At 47.3% G+C, this 25,406-nt stretch overlaps 1 protein-coding gene across 1 annotated transcript in view; it reads right to left on the reverse strand.

Moving 5' to 3' along the window:
- Nucleotides 1-19,573, reverse strand: part of LOC120239669 (leukocyte immunoglobulin-like receptor subfamily B member 3) — a 29,950-nt gene extending 10,377 nt beyond the window's left edge. The window contains 9 exon segments of the mRNA XM_039244084.1: nucleotides 8,106-8,361; nucleotides 8,532-8,567; nucleotides 13,241-13,288; nucleotides 17,337-17,675; nucleotides 17,843-18,139; nucleotides 18,358-18,660; nucleotides 18,803-19,087; nucleotides 19,286-19,321; nucleotides 19,479-19,573. Of these exon segments, the coding sequence (XP_039100015.1) occupies nucleotides 8,106-8,361; nucleotides 8,532-8,567; nucleotides 13,241-13,288; nucleotides 17,337-17,675; nucleotides 17,843-18,139; nucleotides 18,358-18,660; nucleotides 18,803-19,087; nucleotides 19,286-19,321; nucleotides 19,479-19,512 (1,634 nt within the window). The 5' untranslated portion in view covers nucleotides 19,513-19,573.
- Nucleotides 19,574-25,406: the final 5,833 nt, after the last annotated feature.

Consider the following 25,406-nt stretch of genomic DNA (forward strand, 5'->3'; position numbering starts at 1 on the left):
ACTCACAATAAAATCTCCTCTAAAACAAAATCATTAGACATGTCCTCAATGAATAAAGTATGCTTTATTATTATTTAATAAAATTAGCTGCGAGGTATATAAATACTCACCAAGTTGAATGTAAAACAAAAATATTTTCGGGGCGCCTGGGTGGCTTAGTCGGTTAAGCGTCCGACTTTCGCTTAGGTCATGATCTTGCGGCTCATGGGTTCGGGCCCCGAGTCGGGCTCTGTGCTGACTGCCAGCTCAGAGCTTGGAGCCTATTTCAGAGTCTGTATCTCCCTCTCTCTGACCCTCCCCTGCTTACGCTGTCTCTCTCTCTCTCCTAGAAATAAAAAAAAAAAATCTTTTCTTAAAGAACAATTATTTTCTCAATTGAAAGAATTCATTCACGTGCAAGATACAGCATGGATAAACTAAAATTGATCTAACCACACATCCTTGAACTATGGAGGCATAAGTCAATCCATAATTCGAAACTCAATGAAACATTTGTAAGATTCTGTGGATGAAAAGAAGATTTATAAAATGTAAACGATAGAGGCACAGAGCAATGTCACAGAAATGGTGATGTGGAGGCCCTGGACTCTGAACCCAAGAAAGATCGACAGCTACCCATGAACGTAAGAAGCTCTGAAGGAGCTGTGGAGTCCACTCGAGAAACGTCAGTAACACAGTGGACATTACTACTCACCAGAGAAATGCAAATCAACCCTCCCCCCCGCCCATGAGGTATCACCTCAAACCTGTCTGAGTGGCTATTATCAAAAGCAGAAGGGACAACTATGCTGGTGAGGACGTGGAGAAAAGAAAGTCTTGTACATTGCTGGGGAGAATATAAATTGGTGGAGCCACTATGGAAAACAGCATGAAGTTTCCTCAAAAAGTTAAAAATGGAACTGCGGGGTGTTTCAATGCGCTCAATTCTGAGTAAGTATCCAAAGGAAATGAAAACCTACATAATAAATGTCTCTTTTGAAGTTTATGTAACTGAATCACCTCATGCACATGCTTTTTTTTTTTTTTTCAATGTTTATTTATATTTGAGAGACAGAAAGAGCATGAGCAGTGGAGGGGCAGAGAGAGAAGGGAGATATAGAATCCAAAGCGGTCTCCAGGTTTGGAGCTGTCAGCACAGAGCCTGATTTGGAGCTCAGACTCATAACCGTGAAATCATGACTTGAGCCGGACACTTAACCAACTGAGCCACCCAGGTGCCCTGCCTAGAGGTTTGGACTGTTGTGTTTTCATTTTCATTGACTCCCATGTACTTTTACATTTCCTCTTTAGTTTCTTGGTTAACCCATTCATTCTTTAGTAGGATGTTCTTTAATCTCCAAGTATTCATGGTCTCCCTAACTTTTTTTTTGTGGATGATTTTGAGTTTCCTAGCGCTGTGGTCTGAAAATATGCAAGGTATGATCTTGATCTTTTTGTACTTGTTGAGAGCTGATTTGTGACCCAGTATATGACCTATTCTGGAGAATGTGCCACATGCACCCGGAAAGAATGTGTATTCTGCTGCTTTGGGATGAAATGTTCTGAATATATCTGTTAAGTCTATTTGTTCCAGTGTGTCATTCAAAGCCATTGTTTCCTTGTTGATTATCTGCTTAGATGATCTGTCAATTTCTGTAAGTGGGATGTTAAAGTCTCCTGCTATTATGGTGTTATTATCCATGAGTTTCTCTATGTTTATGATTAATTGATTTATATATTTGGGGCTCTCAAGTTGGGGGCATCAATATTTACATTGTTAGATCTTCTTGGTGGATAGACCCCTCAATCACCGTATAATGCCTTTCTTCATTTCTTGTTAGAGTCTTTATTTTAAAATCTAGTTTGTCTGATATAAGTATGACTACTCATGAGCATGATAGATGGTTCTCCATCCCTTCATTTTCTTTTTTTTTTTAATTTTTAATTTACATTTTAAATTTTTATTTTTTACAAATCGTTTATTGTCAAGTTGGTTTCCATATAACACCCAGTACTCATCCCCACAAGTGCCCTCCTCCATGCCCATCTCCACCCTCCTCCCCACACCCATCAGTCCTCAGTTTGTTCTCAGCATTCAAGAGTCTCTCATGGTTTGCCTCTCTCCCTCTCCCCCACTATTTCCCCCCTTCTTCTCCCCCTTGGTCCTCCGTTACGTTCCTCCTAATCCTCCTATACGTGCAAACATGTGATATTTGTCCTTCTCTGCCTGACTTATTTCACTCAGCATAACACCCTCAAGGTCCATCCATGTTGCTACACATGGCCAGATTTCATTTTTTTCTCATTGCCATGTAGTATCCCATCGTATAGATAAACCACATCTTCTTCTTCTTCTTTTTTTTAATATTTTTAATTTATTTCTAGGAGAGAGAGAGGCAGCGTGAGCAAGGGAGGGTCAAAGAGACAGGGAGTCACAGACTCTGAAACAGGTTCCAGGCTCTCAGCTGGCAGTCAGCACAGAGCCCGACGCGGGGCTCGAACCCACGAACCGGGAGATCATGACCTAAGCAAAAGTCGGACGCTTAACCGACTAAGCCACCCAGGCGCCCCAAACCACATCTTCTTGATCCATTTGTCTGTTGATGGACACTTAGGCTCTTTCCGTGTTTTGGCTATTGTTGAGAGTGCTGCTATGAACATTGGGGTACATGTGCTCCTGTGCATCAGCACTCCTGTATCCCTTGGGTAAATTCCTAGCAGTGCTATTGCTGTCCATCCCCTCATTTTCAATCTGCAGGTGTCCTCAGGCCTAAAATTACTCTCTTGTAGGCAACATATAGATGGGTCTTGTATTCTTATCCACTCAGATCCCCTATATCTTTTTATAATGTTTATTTATATATTTTGAGAGAAACAGAGAGACAGAGAGAGAGAGAAGCGGGGAGAGGCAGAAGGGGGAGGGGAAGAGAGAGAATCCCAAGCGAGCTCCTCCCTGTCAGTGCAGAGCCTGATGAGAGGCTTGAACTCAGGAACTGTGAGATCATGACCTGAGCGGAAACCAAGAGTTAGATGCTTAACCGACTGAACCTCCCAGGCACCCCATCCTATATCTTTTGATTAGAGCATTTAGTCCATTTACATTGAGAGTGATTATGGAAAGATGAATTTAGTGTCATTGTGTTGCCTGTAGCGTTGGTGTTTTTGGTGATGTTCTCTAGCCCTTTCTATTCTTTGTTGGCTTGGTGTCTTTTGTTTTGTTTTGTCTTTTCTCCAGTCAGAGAGTCCCCCTTAAAATTTCTTGCAGGGCTGGCTTAGTGCTCATGAACTCCTTTAGTTTTTCTTTGTCTGGGAAAGTCTTTACCTCTCCTATTTTGAATGACAGGCTTGTTGGATAAAGAATTTTTTGGCAGTGTATTTGTCTGATGCAGCACAATGAATATATCCTGCCACTCCATTCTGGCTTGCCAAGTTTCTGTGGACATATCTGCTGTGACCCCGTCTGTCTTCCCTTGTAGGTTAAGGACTTTTTCTTCCCCATTGCTGCTTTTATAATTCTTTCCTTCTCTGTGTATTTTGTGAATTTGACTATAATGCGCCTTGGTGATGGTTGGTTTTGTTGAATCTAATGGGATTTTCATGTGCTTCATGGATTTTGATGTCTGTGTCCTTCTCCAGCTTAGGAGAGATTTCCACTATAATTTTCTCTCATAACCTCCTGCCCCTTTTTCTCTCTCTTCATCTTCTTGGACTCCTATGATTAGGATATTATTCCTTTTCAATAAGTCACTGAGTTCTCTATATCTTGTATTGTGATCTTTTGCCTTTGTTTCCCTCCTTTTATTCTGCTTCATTATTTTGGATAATTTTATCCTCTGTATTGCTGATTCGCTTCTGTGCTGCTTCCATCCTTGCCATCATGGCATCTATTCAAAATTTCATCTCAGTAATAGAATTTTTAATTTGGCCTGACTAGATTTTATTTCCTTTCTCTCCACAGACAGGGATTCTCTGGTGTCTTCTATGCTTTTTTCAAGCCCAACTAGTATTCTTATTATTGTATTTCTAAATTCTAGTTCAGACATCTTACTTATACCTGTGTTGATTAAACCTGTGTCATTTCTTCCTGTTCTATCTTTTGTGGTGAATTCCTTTTTCTCATCATTTTGGAGGAAGAAAATATTTAAAAAATTTAAAACCAATACGAATATAAAATAAAGGACAGTAGATCTTAGGTGTGTTTGGGTCTGTTTGTTGAAGGAAACTTGATAGGATAGAGAAAAATAGGAAGGAAAGAAAAAAAAGTTAAGGAACTTTAACAATTCAAAAAAGTATATAATCGAATGAAATAAAGTAAATAAAATGGAATAAAAATTTTAAAACATGAAAAATCACATTAAAATTTTAAGAAGATAAAAAAAAAAAAAGATCTGCTCATTCTGTATCCAGAAAAGAGAAAGAAAAGAAAGAAAAAAGGAAACAAGTCAAGCAAAAACAGAAACAAAGAAAGCAAATAAGTAAAGGAGCCAGCAAAGACAATGAAACCCGAAAGAAGTTCCATCTAGTTTCTCCTAGAGCTGAAATTGAAGCACAGTAAAGTCCATACACCAGGCAGGTGGAGGGATGTGCTGGTCTTCTGGAGGATGTGCCTGGAGGGTGCAGTTGGTGGGGCTTCCTGTATCAGCTCCATCCCCCACTCGGTGGCACAACTTAGCTTCTTGGGGGGATCACTGTGCATGAGCACATGACAGTGTGCAGTAGAGGTGAAAAAAGCTTCAGGCAGCTCCCAAGTCCCAATAGAACTTCCCGCTCTCACTGACCCCCAATCAAGCATCCTTCCTTTGGCTCAGGCCTCCATCCACTCCCTGCCTCTACCCTGTCCAAGCCGTCTACCTGCCAGGTGGCGCCTCCCTCCAGAGTTTTATCTCAGATGGTGTGGTGTTTCAAAAGCCCACACTTTGGAGACCCCCATGACTTGGACCCGCGCCAACTCTCTGGGGGAACGTCTTGCTGAGCAGTAGCTGGGTGCCAACTTGTCCCAGGAAACATTTGTGTGATCACGAAGTGGCAGAGGTTCAGAGATTATGGCAAATCACAATATAGCCGGAACCAGGTTTCACACACTGATGTCTTTGTCCCCATACCAGCAAATGTGGCTGTTCTTTGGGGTCCTCTGAGACCTTTGTCTGTAGGGAGGACATCTGGGGTCTATCAAATGCACTCCAAGCAAGGGAACCACTTCTTCCCGTGTGGCACCCGGAACCCTCAGTCCATGCTGTCTGCTCCTGGGGGTTCATCCTATGTCCTCACCTGAGCAGCGCCAGGCACTGAGCTGTGAACCTTCAGACTTTATCCTCCACTGTTTATAAAATCCTGGTGGTATTGAAACTCTCTCCTTTCTTCCCGTCAGTGGTTTTGGGGAACAGGTATTTTGTTCAGTCCCTGTAAGAGTTTTTACTCTTTCACTCTCTTTCTCTCCAGCTACTTTTGGGAGAGAGTTCTTTTCTGGCACAATCCTGATATGCCGCACTCTCCCCTTTCTCTTTCTCTCTATGGTCTCTCTCTGCGAAAATGGGCCCCTACCCTCCACAGCTTTTCTCTCCCCCAACTCACTGCTCTGCACCCTGTAAGCAACAATTTCTGTGGCTCAAGTTATGTAAATTATTGCGTTAATCCTCGGATTAATTTCCTAGGTGTTCAAAAAAGGTTTGGTGCTGATCTAGCTGTGTTACAAGGATGAGAGAAGCTCGGGGGCTCCATACTGCTCTCCCATCTTAACTCCCTCATGACCTGCCCACGTTTTGGTCTAGAGTAGGTAGCTATGGGCCCCAACTGTATGTGTCTTCCATTTACGTGATGATTGCTTTCTACTCCTCATACTGATCGAAGACATTTATACAACTCCCAGGAATGTAGTGGGATTCTAACTACACAATATGAGGACCTGCAGCTGAGTTTTTGCCGTCTTTTCGTCTTTTGTCTGTAATGTGAATGTACTCCGATTTGGGCATCAAAGTTTTACTAATACTGTAGACTGACACTGGGTGGAAGCGATTATTACCTTTATAATAGAATGAAACACACGTGCATATAGGTGGGTGTTGTCTATAGGTATGTTGTGTTACCAATATGTTTGTTGTAGTTGGCTCATATTCACTTGGGAATGATGGCTCTAATTATTACTTTCTAACTGTGCATTTAGTAAATTCACACAGGCATCTTGAAGATGGCCTTGCAGTATTTTCACCAAGGAAATCAATAAATGTGACAAATCAGGACTTTGGAAACAATAGTATTTTTTTTTAACCGAGTGCATCAATACACTATCTGGCTCCCTCTCCAAATACCATTCTGTTCATACCAAGTGAAGATATTTCCAGAAATCGACGCCGTTTATTATGTGATGAAGTAGGAATGCTTGATGGGACTAGATAGTGTTTTACTCAATGATTTTCAATGTATCTAATCAAAACTGGACTTGACAGGCATCTGTTTATTCAGTTATTTGAAAAGCATCTGTGTTCTGAGTGAAGCGATACATACACCGGAGACTGTGGCAAATAAAATAGAGAAAAATGTATTTCATGAACGTGGACCAGAGCATGATGGTGGACCCAAACCTGCCATGGGGGATGCAGTCTCATGTCATAAGGTTTAGAACAGAAGGAGGTCAGCTAACAACAAGTGAAGGAAAGCCAGAAAGGGGAAGTGGTGGGGAGTGAAATGATGATACTTTAATTTCGAAAGAGCTGCTACAGCACCAACCCGCTTTCCTGCAACCAGCCCATGCGTACACCCTGAGTAGTCTCAGCAGAATTTCCCCAGCTAGTCCCAAGATTTTTTTCCCCGATCCTCTTGGTGTCATCAGTTTTATTTCCCAAGTTCTGAATCGCTGGATGGTTGGTCTTCTCTCTCACATGTATCCTGTGGCTGCTACTTGGGTCTTTGTGCAGAGCTTGAGTGAGCAGCACCCCGTGAAGCATCAAGATCAAGGCAGACATGCTCATCTGGATGAGATTCTCCACTGTGTCATGGCTGCTTGAGGCTAGAGATTGTGGACAAAGAGATTGTAGTGGTCAGGACCGATGGAAATCACCCTGAGGTCCCTGTATGCGCACTGCAGACATCTGCAATGATTCACAGGATGTGACCCTGTGAGTCAGCCCCATTACTGAGAGTTTCTCCTCACTCATCCCTCTTGGAGTCTGGCTTGTTTCGTGATGGTGTAAGAGTATCATCTAGCGCCTGGGTGGCTTAGTCGGTTAAGCGTCCGACTTTCGCTTAGGTCATGATCTCGCGGTTCGTGGGTTCGAGTCCTGCGTGTCGGGCTCTGTGCTGACTGCCAGCTCAGAGCCTGGAGCCTGTTTCAGATTCTGTGTATCCCTCTCTCTCTGACCCTCCCCTGCTCACGCTGTCTCTCTCTCTCTCTCCTAGAAATAAATTTTAAAAAAACATTAAAAAAAGTATCATCTAATCCTGAGACTCAACACGAGAGCCTGTGTTTGAGGAGACATAGGAGTGCATAAGTAATCCCTTCTCTCATCTGCAGAGAGTCCCTGAAACTAGCGAGTGCCAATCTCGTCCCCTGGAGGGAGGGAGCATCTCCAGCGTCTCCCCTTTATCTAATTAGGAGGGGCAAATGGCAAACGGCTTAGGTCAGTCATTTGTGCCCAGGAAATAGATGGGGCAGGGTGGGGCCCCCTCACCTGTGACTGAAGGTGCAGGGGCTCACTGGGGAGTGACCACGTGTGCGGGTAGGAAGCTGGAGAAACATAGCACCTGTAGCCCCCCCCCGTGGGAGGGGCTCACAGGGCCCACAGGGAAGAGCGCCTGCCTCATCTCATGAGGGAACTTCAATTCCACCAATCGGGGTGAGTCAGCTCCCCCCTCCTTCAGCAGACGGAAGGTCTGCCATGGATGCTGTGAGCTACAGGAGAGAGACACGTTCCCTCCTGAGGTCACCACAGGGCGTGGGGGTGCGGAGAGGCAGGGTGCTGGGTACACTCCTGAGGGAAAAGGAGTGGTAGTCATCGCTCCCTGTACCCCAGTGTGGACTGTGAGCAAGAGACTCTTTCAGGCCACACTCTGTTCCCTCCACCTGGAGGAGGGGCCCCGGGGGGGTGGGGACAGCTCCTGCCTTACCTGTAACCACCAGGGCAGTAGGTCACTCTGCTCTGACCACCGTTCTGGCTGTGATACTGACACTGGTATCGCCGTGCATCATGGAGGTCATGAGTTCAAGGGAGAAACTGGCCTTGTTGCTGGAATCCTGTGATATCTCCATGGACATGGGTTGTGAGACCCTGTCTCTATACAGATAGAATGCATCAGCCTGCAGAGGCGCCTGACACCAGATGGTCACAAGTCTCCCCCTGGTGACGTTGAGGCTGGGGTCAGCCTTGATGGAGGGTTTGGGGAGGGACCCTGGAAAGGAATCAGATGCAGAATTGCGAGGGTATCTGTCTTTCTCCCCTGTTTCCCACGTGTCACCCCAATTCCCCTCCCAGACTGGTCACCATCAGCCCAGACCCTCTGTGCCCCCCAGCTGACCAGCGGGTTATTGGGTGCAAACAAGAAGTCTGAGGACCACTCACCTGTCTGTATCTGGCCCCACGGGTCCCGACACAGCCCTGGAAGAGAGTTCCCTGTGAGAGTGTCTCCCCCGCCCCTCCCATGTAGCTGCTCAAGGCCTGGTCAGGTCCACTCACCACTGGGGCCAATATGGGGCTGAACACATTCTTTCCCCTGACCTACCCCCAATGTGTCTCCCTTGTCCTGGGGCCTCTCAGGGACCAGGGCCTGGGCGCAGGAGAGAGGGCGACCCTATCCCTCCTCTTGTCCAGAAAGCTCACCGAAGAACAGAAGGGCAATGAGGGTTGCAGTCCTGATGCTGCCTCCCACGGTTCCAACAGTGCAGACAGCTTAAAAGTCAACAAAGCTTGTACGACAGACACAAGCACGGGGTGTAATATGACCCAGGTTCTGTGGTCCACAACATGGGTTCCTCATGAGGGGCCTCCCATCCCATCCAGGGCCTCGCTGTGCTCTCCCTGAAGGGCGGCCCAACAGCAGAGGCCCCGTGACCTTTCAGACCAGATGTGAGTCTCACCAGACCCCACACACCCTGCCTCCTTCCCACCAAGCCCAGTCCAGAGAGGGACTCTGCTCTGGGACACGAGGAGGTGGAGGGAGGGCCGGGACTGGGGGCCGGTCCAACTTCAGTTCTGGTTCTGCCTGTGCCTCTTACAGAGGCTGTGAGATCTGGGTGAGACACTTCCCTTTCCTGAGTCCCGTAAATGCGAAGTTCCTTCCTTCCACCTTCCTGCCAAAGAATTGGTTAATGAGTCATTACCACAACCAGTCATGGCACCAGGCACTGGGGATTCCTATTCTGTAGGAGGATGGGGTTGAGAATCAGCAGTGGTAACACTCTGACCTTAACCTGACCACTGCGTGATGGGCTGATCCCAATTCTATGTGGTGTTTGGGTTCTTGCGAGCTGCTCACATAATCACTGTAATGAACACCTTCAATACATTCACAGTTGAGTCGGGAGAGACAGCGAGAGTTCTTGGTTGTTTTCATGGCCTTGGAGGTTTGGGGAGAGTTCTTGGTTGTTTTCATGGCCTTGGAGGTTTGGGAAGAGTCTGCTCTGTTCAGATGTGCTCGCGAAGCACACATGTGGTTATAACTCAGTGTGTGTGGTGCCTGTGTGTGCAGTTTGCTACCTTTTTGCTAAGTATCAAGTAAGTGGTGTGCAAAACAGGAAATCTTTGTGCTGGGCATGAGAAAAGGACAAAATGTACCGAAATTAAATGAGGAAAGGCAGCCAGAGAGGGTCCTGGGTTGATTTACTGCTGTGTGTGTTGGTGTAGAGGTAAAGTCTTCTCTTTATTACATTTATAATCAATCCTGAATCCATCCATCCTGGCAAGGAATATATTCAAAAGCCAACTATATTTCATACAATCGGGTAGGCAGGAAAACGAATCTGCGTGCTGAATTCACATGGATCCTGGTCTCTGATCACTACTAGTCTTCAGAATGTGATGAGTGTCAAATAAATAATGACAAAAGACATGCACTTGGCCACTATGATGTGTGGTATGTGCAGTAAGTCCTTGGAGGTTGGAGATGATGTCACCGAGGATGAGAACTAGTCTGGGCATCATGGGGTGGCAGCCGGGAGGACGTGAGCTGTGAGGATAGAGCTGAGAGATGTGGACAAGTCTCAGCTGAAGTGGACGGGAGTGTTGGGAATTCCAGGAAAAAGAAAGAGTGGAAAGGTCCGTATTGAAAGATATCGTGGCTTCTGAGTGCCACAGGGACTCCGTTGTCATAGAATCAGATGTGGGCTGATCTCCCTACAGCGCAGCACCTCCCTTCCAGGAAATACTGTGTGGGGCTCACTAGTGTGTCTGGCTCAATGCAGATGAGGGGTCAGACGGAATCACACAGAACAGATTCTCAGACCATGGCACGTGAGAGCCTCTGATTCAGGTGTTCTGTAGGAAAGGGGAGCTGCCCCTGTCTAAGGACCTTGATCTGTTTCCCCTCCATGGGATCCAAGCGAAGACCAGACCCCCTGAGTGTGTGATGCGCAACCGAACTTGTGGGCTCTAACCCCACTATCTGATGGGGTTGAACCTTCTCCCTGAAATAATCCCCAAGCCCCATCCAGTGGGCTCCATCCAGTGGATATTCTTGGTTCATGACATGTTCAGAAACTGACACAAATCGACTTTAAATTCTGAACTGCATATTGTCTGGTATCAGCCAAAGTGTTTTGACAGAGGCCACAGTTTTTCACTTGGAAGGTGGCTCATTGTCTACGTGGACTCAGATGGAGCTGATGAGGCCGTGGAGATCATGTTTTGAGAAAAAACAAAAAAGTACGTGACGTGTTTGCCATCAGACACTGACATCACTTTGTTGGCGTTAGTCCGACTGCTGGGTGTGACTTTCACCCCCTGGACGTTAACGTGCCCTCACTAGCTTGTTTGGAAGACAGAGATGAACTGTCTACCAGTGGTGACAAGTAGACTTGTGAGTCACCGCATGCAAGGGACCCACACATGCCCATGGGCCAGCAGGTTCTGTGGTTCTATTTTGAACAAAAACATCCAATATGACCTTATTTGTAACCACCGTCATGGATTTCATTAAAATGTTTTCTTTTATTTGTAAGGTTTCCCTTAGCACATATTCCTAATAGTACATGATGTCTTTTATTTTTATTTTTCTGAGTTTTATTAAAAGTTCGTATGTTTATTCTTGAGAGTGCGAGAGCGAGAGAGAGAGCAAGAGCGAGAGCGAGAGCGAGAGAGAGAGAGAGAGAGAGAGATACAGAGCTGACCAGGGGCAGAGCAGAGACAAAGGGAGACACAGAATCTGAAGCAGGCTCCAGGCTCTGAACTGTCAGTACACAGCCCGACAGGGGGCTCAAGCCCTCAAAGCCTGAGATCATGACCTGAGCCGAAGTAGGACACTCAAGGCACTCAGCCACCCATACTCCTCACATGATTTTTTTTTTAACTTTAGTTGAATAAAATAATCATAAACACATGGTTTTTATCATCTTACATTTTCACTGTCTTCTTTGAACATAAATATACATGGTCATTTCCAATTTCTTGGTTTATGTTTATAGACATGGAATATATCATTGCATACACCCTACATAAACCTAGGGTTTTGTGTGTTTCCCATTTCTTTGTTTGTTCATGTCATCTGATAGTGATTCTTATTTAATAAGAATAACTCTTTTCAGTGTTCTTGTGAATGGGTCCTGGTATGCATGTATACATAATCTCTAAAGTTTATATTTAGAGATCACAGTAGTGTGTCTCTCGCCGTAAGTAGAGAAGTATAATCCCGTCTCTGAATTTCATGTGACTTGCATCCTACAAGTGATGTATTAGGTAGTGTGCTCACGTCCCTCTCCCACAGTTGATATTACACTTTTTCTCTTTGCATCTCATCTGGATGTGTTGGAACTTTGTTTTTCTGACTTTGCTGAAACATTGCCACAAAGAGAAGTAGAAATACTCGTCACACATAAAATTCAGGGAAAAACGGATATACTCTGGGGCTAGGAGAGTGGCATTAAAAGAGCTCTGTGTTAACTGGTCCTGTTTTTTAATATCAGTTCTGCACATGGCTCCCATCATGGACCTCACTGTGGCACTTGGGAGCTGCCTACGAAGGGAGAAGATACACCAGAGACACCACCAATGGCCTGAACCAGCATTTTGCACAGTGGGATTCTTTGAAGCAGTACACACCTTCTGATGGAAGTGACGGCCTTTGATGCACAGAAGTTGTTGGATGCACAGAAATCGTGTGGATTTATGTTTCAGGCCGCATCTTTTTATAAAAATAGTGTTGATTTAATATTTATTTATTTTTGAGATAGAAACAGAGAAGGATAGAGAGAGTGCGCACGAGCAGGGGAGGGGCATAGAGAGGGAGACAGAGGATGTAAAGCAGTTTCCACACTGACAGCAGAGAGCCCAATGTGGGGCTGGAACTCAGGAACTGAGAGATCATGAGCTGAGACGTTGTGGGATGCTTAGCTGACTGAGCCACTCAGGCGTCCTCAGGCTGTGTCTGTGTTAATTTACGATTGATTAAAACAACTTGCAGTATCTGGACTGACGGGATGGAAACCTCTTCATGTACATCATGGAAAATGTTTTACTTGACACATTATTTGCACCAGAGCATGACAGTGTATGGAGGGGTGGAATCACATCTGTTATGTGGGATATAAACCAGATTCAGTGAAATGCTGAAAGACAGGAACCAGTCAGGACAACTCAACGATGGTTGGGAAGGAACATCCAGAGTTTAATGGTAGAAGAGTGCAGACATTGTCTCTGCATATGAGCCATGCCGTCTCTTCCTCACAATGGATTGCAGACCGTTGACACAGCACAGTCTGCCCATGCTTTTCCAGAACCTTGTGGTCACACAAGATGTAATTCCCTAACTCTGCCATTGTTGCATTGTTCTCTCTTGAGTTTACCCCCTGGCTGTATCTTGGATTCCTCTCTGACTGGAGTGATCCTGAAATAGCAGAATCCCGAGGACCAGCAGGATCAAGCCAGCCATGCCCATGCGGATGAGATTGCCCACTGTGTAATCGTTGGGATGGGAGGCTAGTTGTGGGGACAGAAACGTCACTGAGGTTAGGGGAGACCCAAATCAGCCCAGGGCCTAGATGTCTGTCCAGGGCCCGCACCTCCTCCTGACAGGACTTCACCCTCTATGCCAGTCTCCTCACAGAATTTCTCCTACTCACCAGTGTTGTGGCCCGACTTGTTTTGTGCTGGGCTGATGTCAGCTGTTTCTGAGAACCAAAAAATAGTGGAGAACGATGAGGATCCAATTGGACTCAAACTTGTCGCCTGGGCTGTGTGTTCTCGTACCTCCACACTTCTCATGAGATAAATATCATGCAGTCCCTAATGGACCGTTTGTCTGCTGTAGAAGCATCCCTTCTGTTCTCATTGGATTCTTTCTGTTTCCACGTCTTTTGTGAATTCTGACCCTTTGGAGAAGTGTTCTGCTTTGGCCCAGAGGCTCAGATTTATCGAGAGGAGTGGTTTCTCACACCAGAAGAAATGGACCCCCTGCATTCTCTTGTTTGTTCTGGGCACAGGAGCATGCAAGCTACCTTGCAGGTGTGGGAGCTAGTAGTTATTCAACAACTGAGGATGGAGCATCCATGGATGAGGGATTAGTGTTCGTGGGAACCTGAATTTCAAGAGTGCAGAGGGTTTGAAACTGGGGGCAGATTCCCTTTCTCTCCATCTCCTCCATCTCCCTTCCTGCAGGTCAGCGTTTCAACCTTCAGCTACCAATTCCTCGTCCATATGTTCTCTCATTAAAGCATTCTGCATACAGGAGGTGTACTTACAGTGTGACACATAACACACATGCAGATTCATATTTCCTAAATGGGGCTATCGATTTAGTGAGATGTTAATCTGTATTTCTGCCTTAAATTGTGATTCTTTGAGAGACTATGCATACAGGTAATCTCTGGACAGTCTCACAGAGAAGACTGCACTTAAAAGTGACATTTCAGCTGAATCTCAAAAGGGAGAAGGAGACCGAGGGGACCACACGATGACCCAGACAAGGTGTTTCACAGGGTATAGGAAGAGCATGTCCCCAGAGAGATCTAAGCATGCTCTTCAGTAAGGAATGAAGCAATGTCTGTGTGTTCTTTTTTTAAATAAGTACCTTTTAAAAAATATTTTTATTTACTCCTGAGAGAGAGACACACACACAGCATGAGCAAGAGAGGGTCAGAGAGAGAGGGAGATAGATAATCTGAAGCAGTCTCCAGGCTCTGAGCTGTCAGCACAGAGCCCGATGGGGGGCTTGAACCCACAAACCGTGAGATCATTACCTCAGCTGAAGTCAGGCCCTTAACCGACTGAGCCACCCAGGTGCCCTGCAATGTCTGTATTTTTTGGAGGGTCCAAAGGAAAGCAAGGAGCTGGGACGTGGGGTCTGGTGCATGGAACACAGGCCAGGGATGACCAGATGGATGAGGGAGTCTCCATCATAATCATCACCATCACTACCATCACCATGACCACCATCTTCACCACAATCATCACCATAACTACCATCCCCGTCATTACCATCAGCATCAGCACCATCACCACCTTCACCATCATTGTTATCATTACCTTCATTGTTACCATCACCACCACCACCATTACCATCCTAATCCTCCTCAGCACCATCACCATCATCACCAAAGTCATCACATCATCATTGCCATCATCAACACCATCACTATTATCACAGTCATCATTACTGTCACCATCATCCCCACCATCATCCCCATCACCAAGATGGAATCATCATCATCTCCCCTGTCATCATCATCATGACCACTATCATAATCACTACAGTCATATTCATGATCATCACCACCATCACCACCACCATCATCATCACCATTCTTCTCTTCCCTCTTCATTTCCTCCTCCTCCTCCTACTCATTCTTCTTTTTCCTTGTATCTCTCTGTCTGTCTGTCTTGATGAACTGCTGTAAGATTTCAGGGAGAAAAGACTAATTATTTGATTTTTACCTTAAAAGACAATCTCTTTCCTCTCCATCTAAATGTCCAGAACCAAGGATGTCACAGTTCTGGTCTCCAAACCATAAGGAAGAGAGGAAATCAGTGGTGTTAGAAAATCTGTTGAGCAGGGGTGCCTGGGTGGCTCAGTTGGTTATGCATCCAGCTTCAGCTCAGGCCATGATCTCATGCTGCGTGAACTTAACCCCACATAGCGCTCAGTGCTGCTGCAGGCTCTGTGCTGCAGAGGGTTCGGAGCTTGGAGCCTGCTTTGGATTCTGTGTCTCCCTCTCTCCCTGCCCCTCCCCCGCTCAGGCTCTCTCTCACAAAAAATAAATAAACAAAATAGATTTTGTGTCTCTCTCTCTGTCCCACCCCCTCCCATTCTCTGTCTTCCTATGTCTCAAAATAAATAAACATTGAAAATATTTTTTAAAAATTGGTTTAGCAAGGGGCGCCTGGGTGGCTTAGTCGGTTAAGCGTCCGACTTTCGCTTAGGTCATGATCTCGCGGTTCGTGGGTTCGAGCCCCGCGTCGGGCTCTGTGCTGACTGCCAGCTCAGAGCCTGGAACCTGTTTCAGTCTCTGACTCCCTCTGTCTCTGACCCTCCCCTGCTCACGCTGTCTCTCTCTCTCTCTCTCCTAGAAATAAATAAAAAATATTTTAAAAAATTGGTTTAGCAAAACATTTAGTTGATCTGCAATTCTATTTCAACTGCTTTGACCTAGCATTGAAAAAATGATTTTTAAAAACCCAACACTAATTTTAGGTCACTCTGTGTATAGATCTCCATGCAGAAATTTTAGGTAACAGTAAATTTGCAATTTAGACATGAGAATGAATGACATAAGTCATATGAGTGTTTGAATGATAGATGTCATACAAAAGTAGGAGACTTTCAGTGAATCTCACCATGGCCCAAATTCAAGGAGAAAATGGAATTGTTCATCAGATGGCCAGTTGTAGGGAGAAAAGTTCCTAATTCATTATTTAAAAATCAATTTTTTAAATATTTTATTTATTTCTAGGAGAGAGAGAGAGACAGCGTGAGCAGGGGAGGGTCAGAGAGAGAGGGAGTGACAGACTGAAACAGGCCCCAGGCTCTGAGCTGGCAGTCAGCACAGAGCTCGATGCGGGGCTCGAACCCACAAACCGCGAGATCATGACCTAAGCGAAAGTCGGACGCTTAACCGACTAAGCCACCCAGGCGCCCCTTAAAAATCAATTTTAACTAATAAAGCCCTGATAACAGAAAAATAAACTGAAATGGATAAGTTAGTAATTCTACATATAGAAAATAGAGATTTTTGCTGGTTTTTTTTGTCTAAAAATAATTTGGAAGACAAAAGAAGATATTTCCTTATAATGACCTTCAACCCATCTTAACATTTTACATTGACATCAATATTATGAGGTATTTGATGCAAACAGAATTGACATACAATCTGCAAATGAAGAAGTGAGATTTCAATTTTCTTGTGGTGGGCGTAATTATTATCAGTAAATCAAAGGGATCCATTGAAAAACAAAGTTTCCTTAGACATATAAAATAAAACATAATAATGGGGCGCCTGGGTGGCTCAGTCAGTTGGGCGTCCGACTTCGGCTCAGGTCATGATTTCATTGTTCATGGATTGAAGCCCCGCGACAGGCTCTGTGCTGACAGTGGGAGCCTGGAGCTTATTTCAGATTCTGTGTCTCCCTCTCTCTCTGACCCTCCCTTGCTCATGCTGTCTCTCTCCTCTCTCTCTCTGTCTATCTCTCTCTCTCTCTCAGAAATAAATAAAACATTTTAAAAATTAAAAAAATAATAATAAATATCTAAACTGAACAAACTAAATATTGACAAATAAGTAAAAATATTTAAAAAAGCAAACAAGTGACTACGTTACTCCCGGGAGCCTTGCACGCCCCCACCTGGTGTCAGCTGTGCACCAGTGGCACGAAGGCCCCAGGTGACCACAGGGTCAGCAGAGCAATGCCCCCACTTGGCGTCTTCCCTCTGTGGGGGTGTTGCATGGGAGCACGGTTCAGATTGTGATTTACAGGGATCAGGAGGTGAGTGGAGGTCTCTGTCTACTCAGGATCACCCTCCTTCACCCACCCCTCCTCCAGCCCCTGTTCCCCTCACCTCTGCTGACACTGTAGGATGGGGGAGCCTGGGTGGAATCCCCTGCATTATCCACCCTCTCCTGGGCTGGACCCTCCTCTGTGGGACTCCCCTGCCCCCTCATTTGTCACTGTCTTGGGTTTTCCTGCCCTGATGCACTCAGTAAGGACGGGTCAGAGGTTCCTCACCTGAGACCAGCAGCTCCAGGGGCTCACTGGGCTGTGACAGCAGGTAGGGTGAGGTGCTATATGAGCCGTAGCACCTGTAGGTCCCCCCCTGGGCTGAGGTCACAGGACTCATGGAGAATTCGGCCTGGTACTTCTCAGCTGGGTACTCTGATCTATGACGCAGGGGGGCGTCGGCCGCCCCCTCCTTGGACAGAAGGAAAGTGTCCACACGGCGCCTGGACTGACACAGCAGGGTCACGTTCTCTCCTGAGGCCACCGTGGGTCCCGGCTGCACCGAGAGGGAGGGCGTGGGGGGGAGCTGTCCTAGAGACAGGAAGGCGGGGGAGGGGCTGTCCATCCCTGTTCCCAACTGAGTCTGTCTGTCCTCTGAGTCTCTCCCCTTCCCCTTCCCGTCTCTCTCTCTCCCTGGGGACCCCACACCCCTGGTCCCGGGCACCACCCCCTGGGGCACCCCAAGCACGACCTGTGCAGAGACTGGGGCCCTGACTGAATCTGTGTCCCCTCACCTGTGACCAGGATGTCCAGGGGGTCACTGGGGGCCGACCACTCGGAGGAGAGGTTGTGTCCACCATAGCAGGTGTACCGGCCCCCAAGGGAGCTGCTCACTGGGCCCAGGGGGAAGTCGGCCCCAGAGAGCCCAGCCTGGGGCTGCCGGCCTCGGGGCTGGGGGGGGTCACGTGAGCCCTCCTTGTGCAGAGCGAACCTGTCATAGCCGACATCCGAGCGACACTGGAGGGTCAGGCTCTGTCCAGGGGACACAACAGGGCCCTGCGGGGTCAGGAGGGAGGGCTTCCTGGACACACCTGGGAGAAGACCAGCCATGGATGGAGGGGTGGTTCTCCCCACACCTCCCTTCTCCATCCTGACCCCCGGTCTCCCTGTCTCTCACTCTCTATGTCTCTGACCTGTGAGATCCCCGTGGGCCCCTCACTCCACCTCTCATCTGGGGTTTCCTGGGAGCAGAGCCTATATAACCTGACTGATGCCTCAAACATGGATGGGAAAAATCAGATTCTCTTACCTGAGACAAGGAGCTCGAGGGGCTCACTGGGCTGTGACCACACCTGTGGGGAGTTGTTGTAATAGCCATAGCATCTGAACATCCACCTGAGCCTGGGGGTCACGGGGCCCACAGGGAACAGGGCCTGGAACTGCTCACTGGTGTGTCTCTGGGAGTCCAGGGTCCAGGAGGGCCTGGGTTCTCCTTCCTTCATCAAGACAAACCTGTGGGATCCCATCCGTGAGGCACACTGGAGGGTCACCTTCCCTCCTGAGGTCACGACGGGGCTGGGCAGGGCTGAGAGACTGGGTTTGCCATGGTATCCTAGGAGAGGTAGAGGGGACATTAAATAGGACTCAGATCCCCCCACAATGTCCCCAGGACAGGGCTGTGAGAAGGAGACTCCGTGAGAGCAGACCCCTCCCTGAGGGCAGAGCCTGGGGCTGGGACCCTGAGGGGCTCGCACCTGTCACCACCAGCTCCAGGGGGTCACTGCTCTCTGACAAGCCAGAGGGACTTCGATAGTGACAGTGATACCGTCCTGCATGTACATCTGTCATGTGTGGGATGGAGAACTTGGCCTTGTCCCCAGGCTCCAGTGTGGGCTGTCTGTCCCGGGTCACTGAGTGTCCCTCTTTATCCAGATAGAACTCCTGGGCCTCTAGGATCCCCTGACACCAGATGGTCACAGGTGTCCCCCAGGGGACCACAGGGCCTGGCTCAGCCCAGATGAAGGGTGTGGGGAGGGTCCCTGGAAGGAAACAGAGGATGGATCACGAGACCTTCCCCACCCCCAGTTCCCAGCTCAGCCCCAAATCTCCAATGTCTCAAATGGAGAGGCATTCTCTCTCCATCCACCCAGAACTTCTGTTCTCTATCCCCAGATGCCTGGTGGGTGAGTCCTGTCCCCAGGGAGGAGGTGGGACGGGACCCCTGGGGACACACTCACCTGCCTGCGCTCGGGTCCTGGGGCCCACACTCAGCCCTGCAAGAGAGTCCCTGTGAGAGGTTTGTCCCAAAACCTGAGCAGAACCCCTCCTCCCCATGAGCCTCCTGTGCCTAGGGTCTCTGGCTGCCCTGCGCCTGGTTGTGAGGTGTGTCCCTCCCAGACTAGGGGGTCCCCTCCCCTCCTGAGATCTCACCGAGGAGGAACAGGGCCGTGAGGATGGGGGTCATGGCATCACTTTGAATCTGGCTCTGCAGAGGGAGGAACCTCAATGCCTGCAGGACAGACAGACCCACAGGGTGTGTCCACACGGAGGCTGGTCTGCTGATCATGGGGTTGTACGTCAGCAGCCCCACAGGAAGGGGAACAACCCGTACCAAGGACCCAAGTGTGGTGTCCGTGGTGGTGCAGAAAGTGCACCCAAGGCTTCCTGAGATGCCCCATCCAGGTGAGGAGACCATGGCACGTCCTTCCCTCCCAGAACCTCCCCTATGGGGCCTCCTTCATTCTCAGCCCATCCCCAGGGGTCCTCACCTCACATGGGGTCCCCAGGCCCTAGAGATGCTGCAGGGGATGAGGATTGTGGCTCCTCTGAGGTCTCATGTCAGTGCAGACACAACTGGGACATTTCTGCATGGTCAGGTCAGGATCACCGAGGTGATGCACACAGAGGAGAAATACAGGGAAATGGGGAAGGAAATGCAAACCCTCTCTTTGCCCCACTGTGGGCTTTCTAACTCAGGCTTCACGGACTTTTCTATTTTCCTGTGTCATCGTCCACCCCCCCCTTTCCTGGGAACATGCCTGTGAGTCCCTCCTGCTTCTTCAGTGCCCCTCATTCCTGGGCCAAAGCTTTCCTAGCGATTCTGAGGTCCTGCCTATAAACTTAGGGGGCACTTGTATGGAGTACATGTCACATTTTGAAGGAAAACAGATCTTCACTAAAATATTCCTAGATCATCCACTGTCATCATAACTTTGGGGGGTAATATCCTCTCTCTGAGCCTCAGTTTCCCCATGTGAAGCATTTTGTCCTGAGCTGCAAACCCCAGGGTGGTTGTGGGGGTTTGATGCCCGTGCAGAGGAGTGAAGAGTCACTGTGAGTTTCCAGTCCAGGTGAGATGAGCCTGGGCTGCGTCCTGATGAGGTGATGGGATCCGGGGGTCAGACTCTGCAGTCAGCTGGCTGGTTGATGCACCCACTGGAGACCTTGTCTGATCTGAAAGCCAAGATGCCACTCACAGTATGCTGAAATATGCGGCCACGGACACATGCAGAGAAACGGGAAATGAAATTTCCAAAACTGGAGTCGGAACCACAGCAGGGAGCAGAGACCAAAGCCGAGTTCCCACCGGTGCCTGGGACCATGCAGGGGTCATAGGGAGGGATTTTCCATCCCTGTGGATCCCGCGAGACCCCACGTCTTCTCACGGGGAATTATCAGCACCCCGGGGACGGTTGGAAGCTGGGCTCCCCTCCCGCACGTTTCTGGCTGGAAATCTGGAACACGTGCTCCTGGTCCGGATGGACTAACCCGCCGTGTGCCCTCAAACAGACTAAATCTGGTGCTGTCAGCTATGGGCATCTGTCCCGCGTGGGTGTGCGTGTGTCCGAAGCGGACTCTCATGTCTGGATCAGACAGACTCAAGGTCCAGTCGGGAGAAATGTGACGGTTAATGCAGGGAAACCGCACAAAAAAGGATCGTGAGGCCAGAAGGGGCAGCTGCCCCACCGCAGCTCCCTGGTCAAGCATCAGCAATCACTGACCCGCAGAGGAATCCTCAACAGTACGGGGTCCTCAAATACAGGCCCGAACAGGGAATGCCCGCAGGAGGACGGACAGGTGGAAGAAGCCGTTGCTCACCCTCGAGAATTCCGTTCACCATTCCCGGCCCGAAATGGGTCTGCTCTTCAGAGTCTGTGTCAACAGTGGTGACGTCATCCTACTCCCTCATTCACAATGACGTAAATACAAATGTTGACTTGTGTTTCTTTTATATCTGTATGGAGTCGCCCTTTCACGTTGGAAAAGTTGTCCATTATTGAGGCGCCTGGGTGGCTCAGTCAGTTAAGGGTCCCGACTTTGACTCAGGTCATGATCTCACGGTTCGAGGGTTCGAGCCCCGCGTCGGGCTCTGTGCTGACTGCCAGCTCAGAGCCTGGATCCTGCTTCGGATTCTGTGTCTCCCTCTGTCTCTGACCCTTCTCTGCTCACAGTCTCTCTCTCTCTCTCTTTCTCAGAAATAAATAAAAAACATTTAAAAAAAAGAAATTCTCTAAAAAAAAAAAGTTGTCCATTATCAAAACATTTCAGGAAAGGAGTGTGGGAAGGAAGTTGTGCAGAGGGTCTTAGCTGACTCCTCCCACCAGCAGGAAACCCAAGGACGCATGCGCAGTGATGCATCCTGGCCCGCCCTGCAGGGGCCGTGGCAGCACACGCTGTGAAGATGTAACTGTGCGGACTGAGTTCAGCTTCACTGTGACGATGAACACAGGTAGGAAAATGGGGGAATACGGTGAGAAAACATGAGTCTTCTCCTGGCCCCTGAGTATGAATTGTCTTCCTTCCAAGAGCCCCGATCATGGATTTCCCTGTTATTCTTGCAGCAGCGCCCACATGTTTTGCTAGAAACGTAGCTCCGAGTGGTTTCTGCACCCCGGTGCCCCTTGTTTCTGTTCGCGGGTATCCCCGCATTGCTCTGGTCCTGCCCTCAGCTCCGTGTCAGTCGGTTGGGTTCGTGCTCTGAATATGAAGGGAAAGCTGACCTTTGTGTGAAGATTCAACTATCAGCCAGTGCCTGTGTGACCTTGGGCAATATCAGCCAGTCTCTGAACCTCAGATTCCTCCTTGGGAGAGGTTGTCATGAACCTCAGTGCTCAGAGCGGGTGTGGGGTCAGTGTTGTCATGTTCATGGGGAGGCTCAGTCCTCGCTGATTTTAGACTCGATGAAGATTGTGGGAAATGGTGCATGAGAGGATGCGTTGTCTGACTCCACTGCCCAGGTAGACAACGGAGGGGCTCACTCAAGAGCCCTGGTTGGTTCCTAACACAGAGAGATGCTACTTGCCGTATTTCTGAAAAATAAAGCCACAGCCAAGTGAAGAACAAGAGAAAAGAAAGTTCCCACATTGAGGAACCTCAAGAGATAAAAGAGGTCAAAGCTGAGTGGCCACCGGTGTCTGGGACCAGCATAGGGTCATCACTGGATGTTTCCCCTCCCTGTGGACATGAGAGGAACCCCAGGTCTTCACAGGCAGGGATGGGGTCAGATCTCTGGAGAGGTTAGAGGCTGTGTTGCTTCCTCCCCCATTTTTGTGGATGGGCACTCGGATAATTCTGCCAATGGAACCAGCCCGTGGGCCACACTGAGCCATTGCCACACGGATGCACAAGAGAATTCACTGTCGTCAGGAAGACGCGGACCTCTGTGAGTGTGAGCCCTACACTGGACCCATCCCTGCAAGACACAGTCATGCGTGGATGCTAAGTTTGTGGGCCTGGATGCCACGGGCAGAAACAGCCGCAGGCATGCATGACCACCTCATCGTGAATGATCCCGGCGCAGCTGTAGGAGGAAACCTGTAAGGAAGATGAGGTGTGTGGAAATGAGCCTTCCAGCAAGAGTGTACAGCAAAGAGGAGTCCTGATAAGAAGAAACAGCCACAAAGTCAATCTTCATGCTCAATGAGAATGCTGCTATCACATCCATGGACATACAGCGCTAGGAATATGTAGACTTATCTTAAATGAAGCATGTGTTTCATATTAGAAAGATGATGGAGGAACTTGAATTTTAAAGAAAAATCTTTATTTTTAAGAGAGAGAGAGAGAGCACGAGTGGGGCATGGGAAGAGAAAGAGGGACAGAGAGTCAGAAGTGGGATGTGGGCTGAAAGCAGTGATGATGGAGAAGCAGAAAGATGATGGAGAAATTTTAATTGAAAAGAAAAACTGTTTGTTGTTGTTGTTGTTTTTTGACAGAGAGAAAGTGGGGGATGGGCAGAGAGAGGGGGATAGAAAATCAGAAGTGGGATGTGGGATGACAGCAGTAAGCCCGATGTGGGGCTCAATTTCACAAACCACTAGGTGTTGACCTGAGCCATAATGGAACGATAGACCGACTGCACCACCTAGGTGCCCCAGGTATTTACATTTTTTAGACAAGAATATGATTTATACTTGAAGAAGAGGCAATTATAGAAATGATTAGAAATTTTAATGGTGAAAAATCCAGTTGAATGAACACCTGAGCTTTCATTCTATCCAGGGGAAGACATGACTGAAGAGTTCATCAGGAACCTGGAAAACAGTATTGAGGAAATTTTCCAGACTGTGGAATAGAGAGGCCAAAAATGGAGATTTCAGGTACTTGGGAGTAGAATGAGGAGGGCCAAGGTCACATCTACTGTGTCAGAAAGAATGGGCGGAGAATGCTCTCTGCCCAAGAAGCAAATAATTGGGCATTTTCCAAAGATGAAGAAAGACCATTTAAGTGGTAGTGGATGCACATTTAAAAATAAAACCTGAATGTTGACACTGAATGGTAAAATGAAGAAATCCTGGGTAAATTAGATTTTAAAAATCTTACACTGAATTGTACCTGTAAAAATGGTTAAGGCTATTCTTTGTGAATTTCACCTTAATTTAAAAATATGCAATGAAAGCTGGCCTGGGTCTGCAAAAACATCCTAAAATTACTTCCTGGGGAAAATGGGAATACTTATCCAGGCTGTGTTTCCCAAAAGTAAAAACAGGTGTCAGAAGCTATTGACAAATATCCCCAAGGAATTAAGTGTTAGTGTTGAATTCTATACTGAGCCAAATTACTACTGAGGGCAAAAGTGAGAGCATCTGCCGAGAAAAATTTCTATGTTTGGGGATCAGCTTACCACATCTAACCTGTTAGGAGTCATTTCCCACACGTTAACGTCACCATGTCAGGATGTTCCTTTAAGAGAGATGAGGAAGGGTTGTGGGTTAGTGCCTCAACCACCAGATGGATTTCCTCTCCAAGCATATGGATTTTGTCCTTTCTTTGAAAAGAGAAAAAGTTATGAAGTATCTGGATGTAGAGAGAGAATACTGTCTGCCAAAGGAAATCTTAGTGGTGACTTCCAAAGTCTCCCATACTATCCAGTCTTTCCCAAGCCTCATATAATTATAAAGTTTATAAATGTAATGTCTATTTTGAAAGCTTCTTTGTACTAATAGAAAGTCCTTCATCAAAATTTTGTTTGGCCACATTGTTCTGGTGTTTAGATAGAATTCAAGGTGCTCCTGAAATATGGATATGAAAAAAATAAAATAAGACATTTCAGAGCTGCAAGGTCTCAGCTATTTTACTGATTTCACACTCAGTGAAAGGAGCACTACATGGTGTAATTCAGTTAGTAAAGCAAAAAATCTGAAATGAAGGAAATAATATGAGATAGAGAAAATGGCAAAGATACAAGCATTGGAAAATTACGTGTACGTTTAGTAACACACATACAGATGTACTTAAGGAAGCTGAATCAAAATATTAGCTGACTCCAAATACTGGACATGTGTAGGTAAGAGAGAGAGACAGAATGACAGAGCTTCTGAAAAATATAAATACTGCAGCACCTGGGTGGCTCATTTGGTTGGACGTCCAACTTTGGCTCAGGTCATGATCTCGTGGTTTTGGGTTAGAGCCCTGTGTTGGGCTTTGTGCTGAACTCTTGCCCGGATCCTGGAGCCTGCTTCAGATTCTGTGTCTCCTTCTCTCTCTGCCCCTCCTCTGTTCATGCTCTGTCTGACTCTGTTTCTTAAAAATAAATAACTAAATAAATAAATGTAAAAAAATTTTTTTAATTAAAAAAAAAAAAAGAGGGGCACCTGTGTGGCTCAGTTGGTTAAGTGTCCGAGTTTGGCTCAGGTAATGATTCACAGTTCGTGGGTTTGAGCCCCGCATCGGACTCTGTGCTGACAGCTCAGAGCCTGGAGCCTGTTTCAGATTCTGTATCTCCCTCTCTCTCTGGCCCTCCCCTGCTCATGCTGTCTCTCTCTCTTTCAGAAATAAATAAAACATTTAAAAATTTTTTTTAAAAAAGAGATAAAAAATGTAAGTACTAAGAGTTCAGCCAAAGTTTGTGTCCTTTTA

The sequence above is a fragment of the Hyaena hyaena genome, unplaced genomic scaffold (assembly GCF_003009895.1).
Source record: "Hyaena hyaena isolate Hyena2069 unplaced genomic scaffold, ASM300989v1 scaffold_235, whole genome shotgun sequence".
NCBI lineage: Eukaryota > Metazoa > Chordata > Mammalia > Carnivora > Hyaenidae > Hyaena > Hyaena hyaena.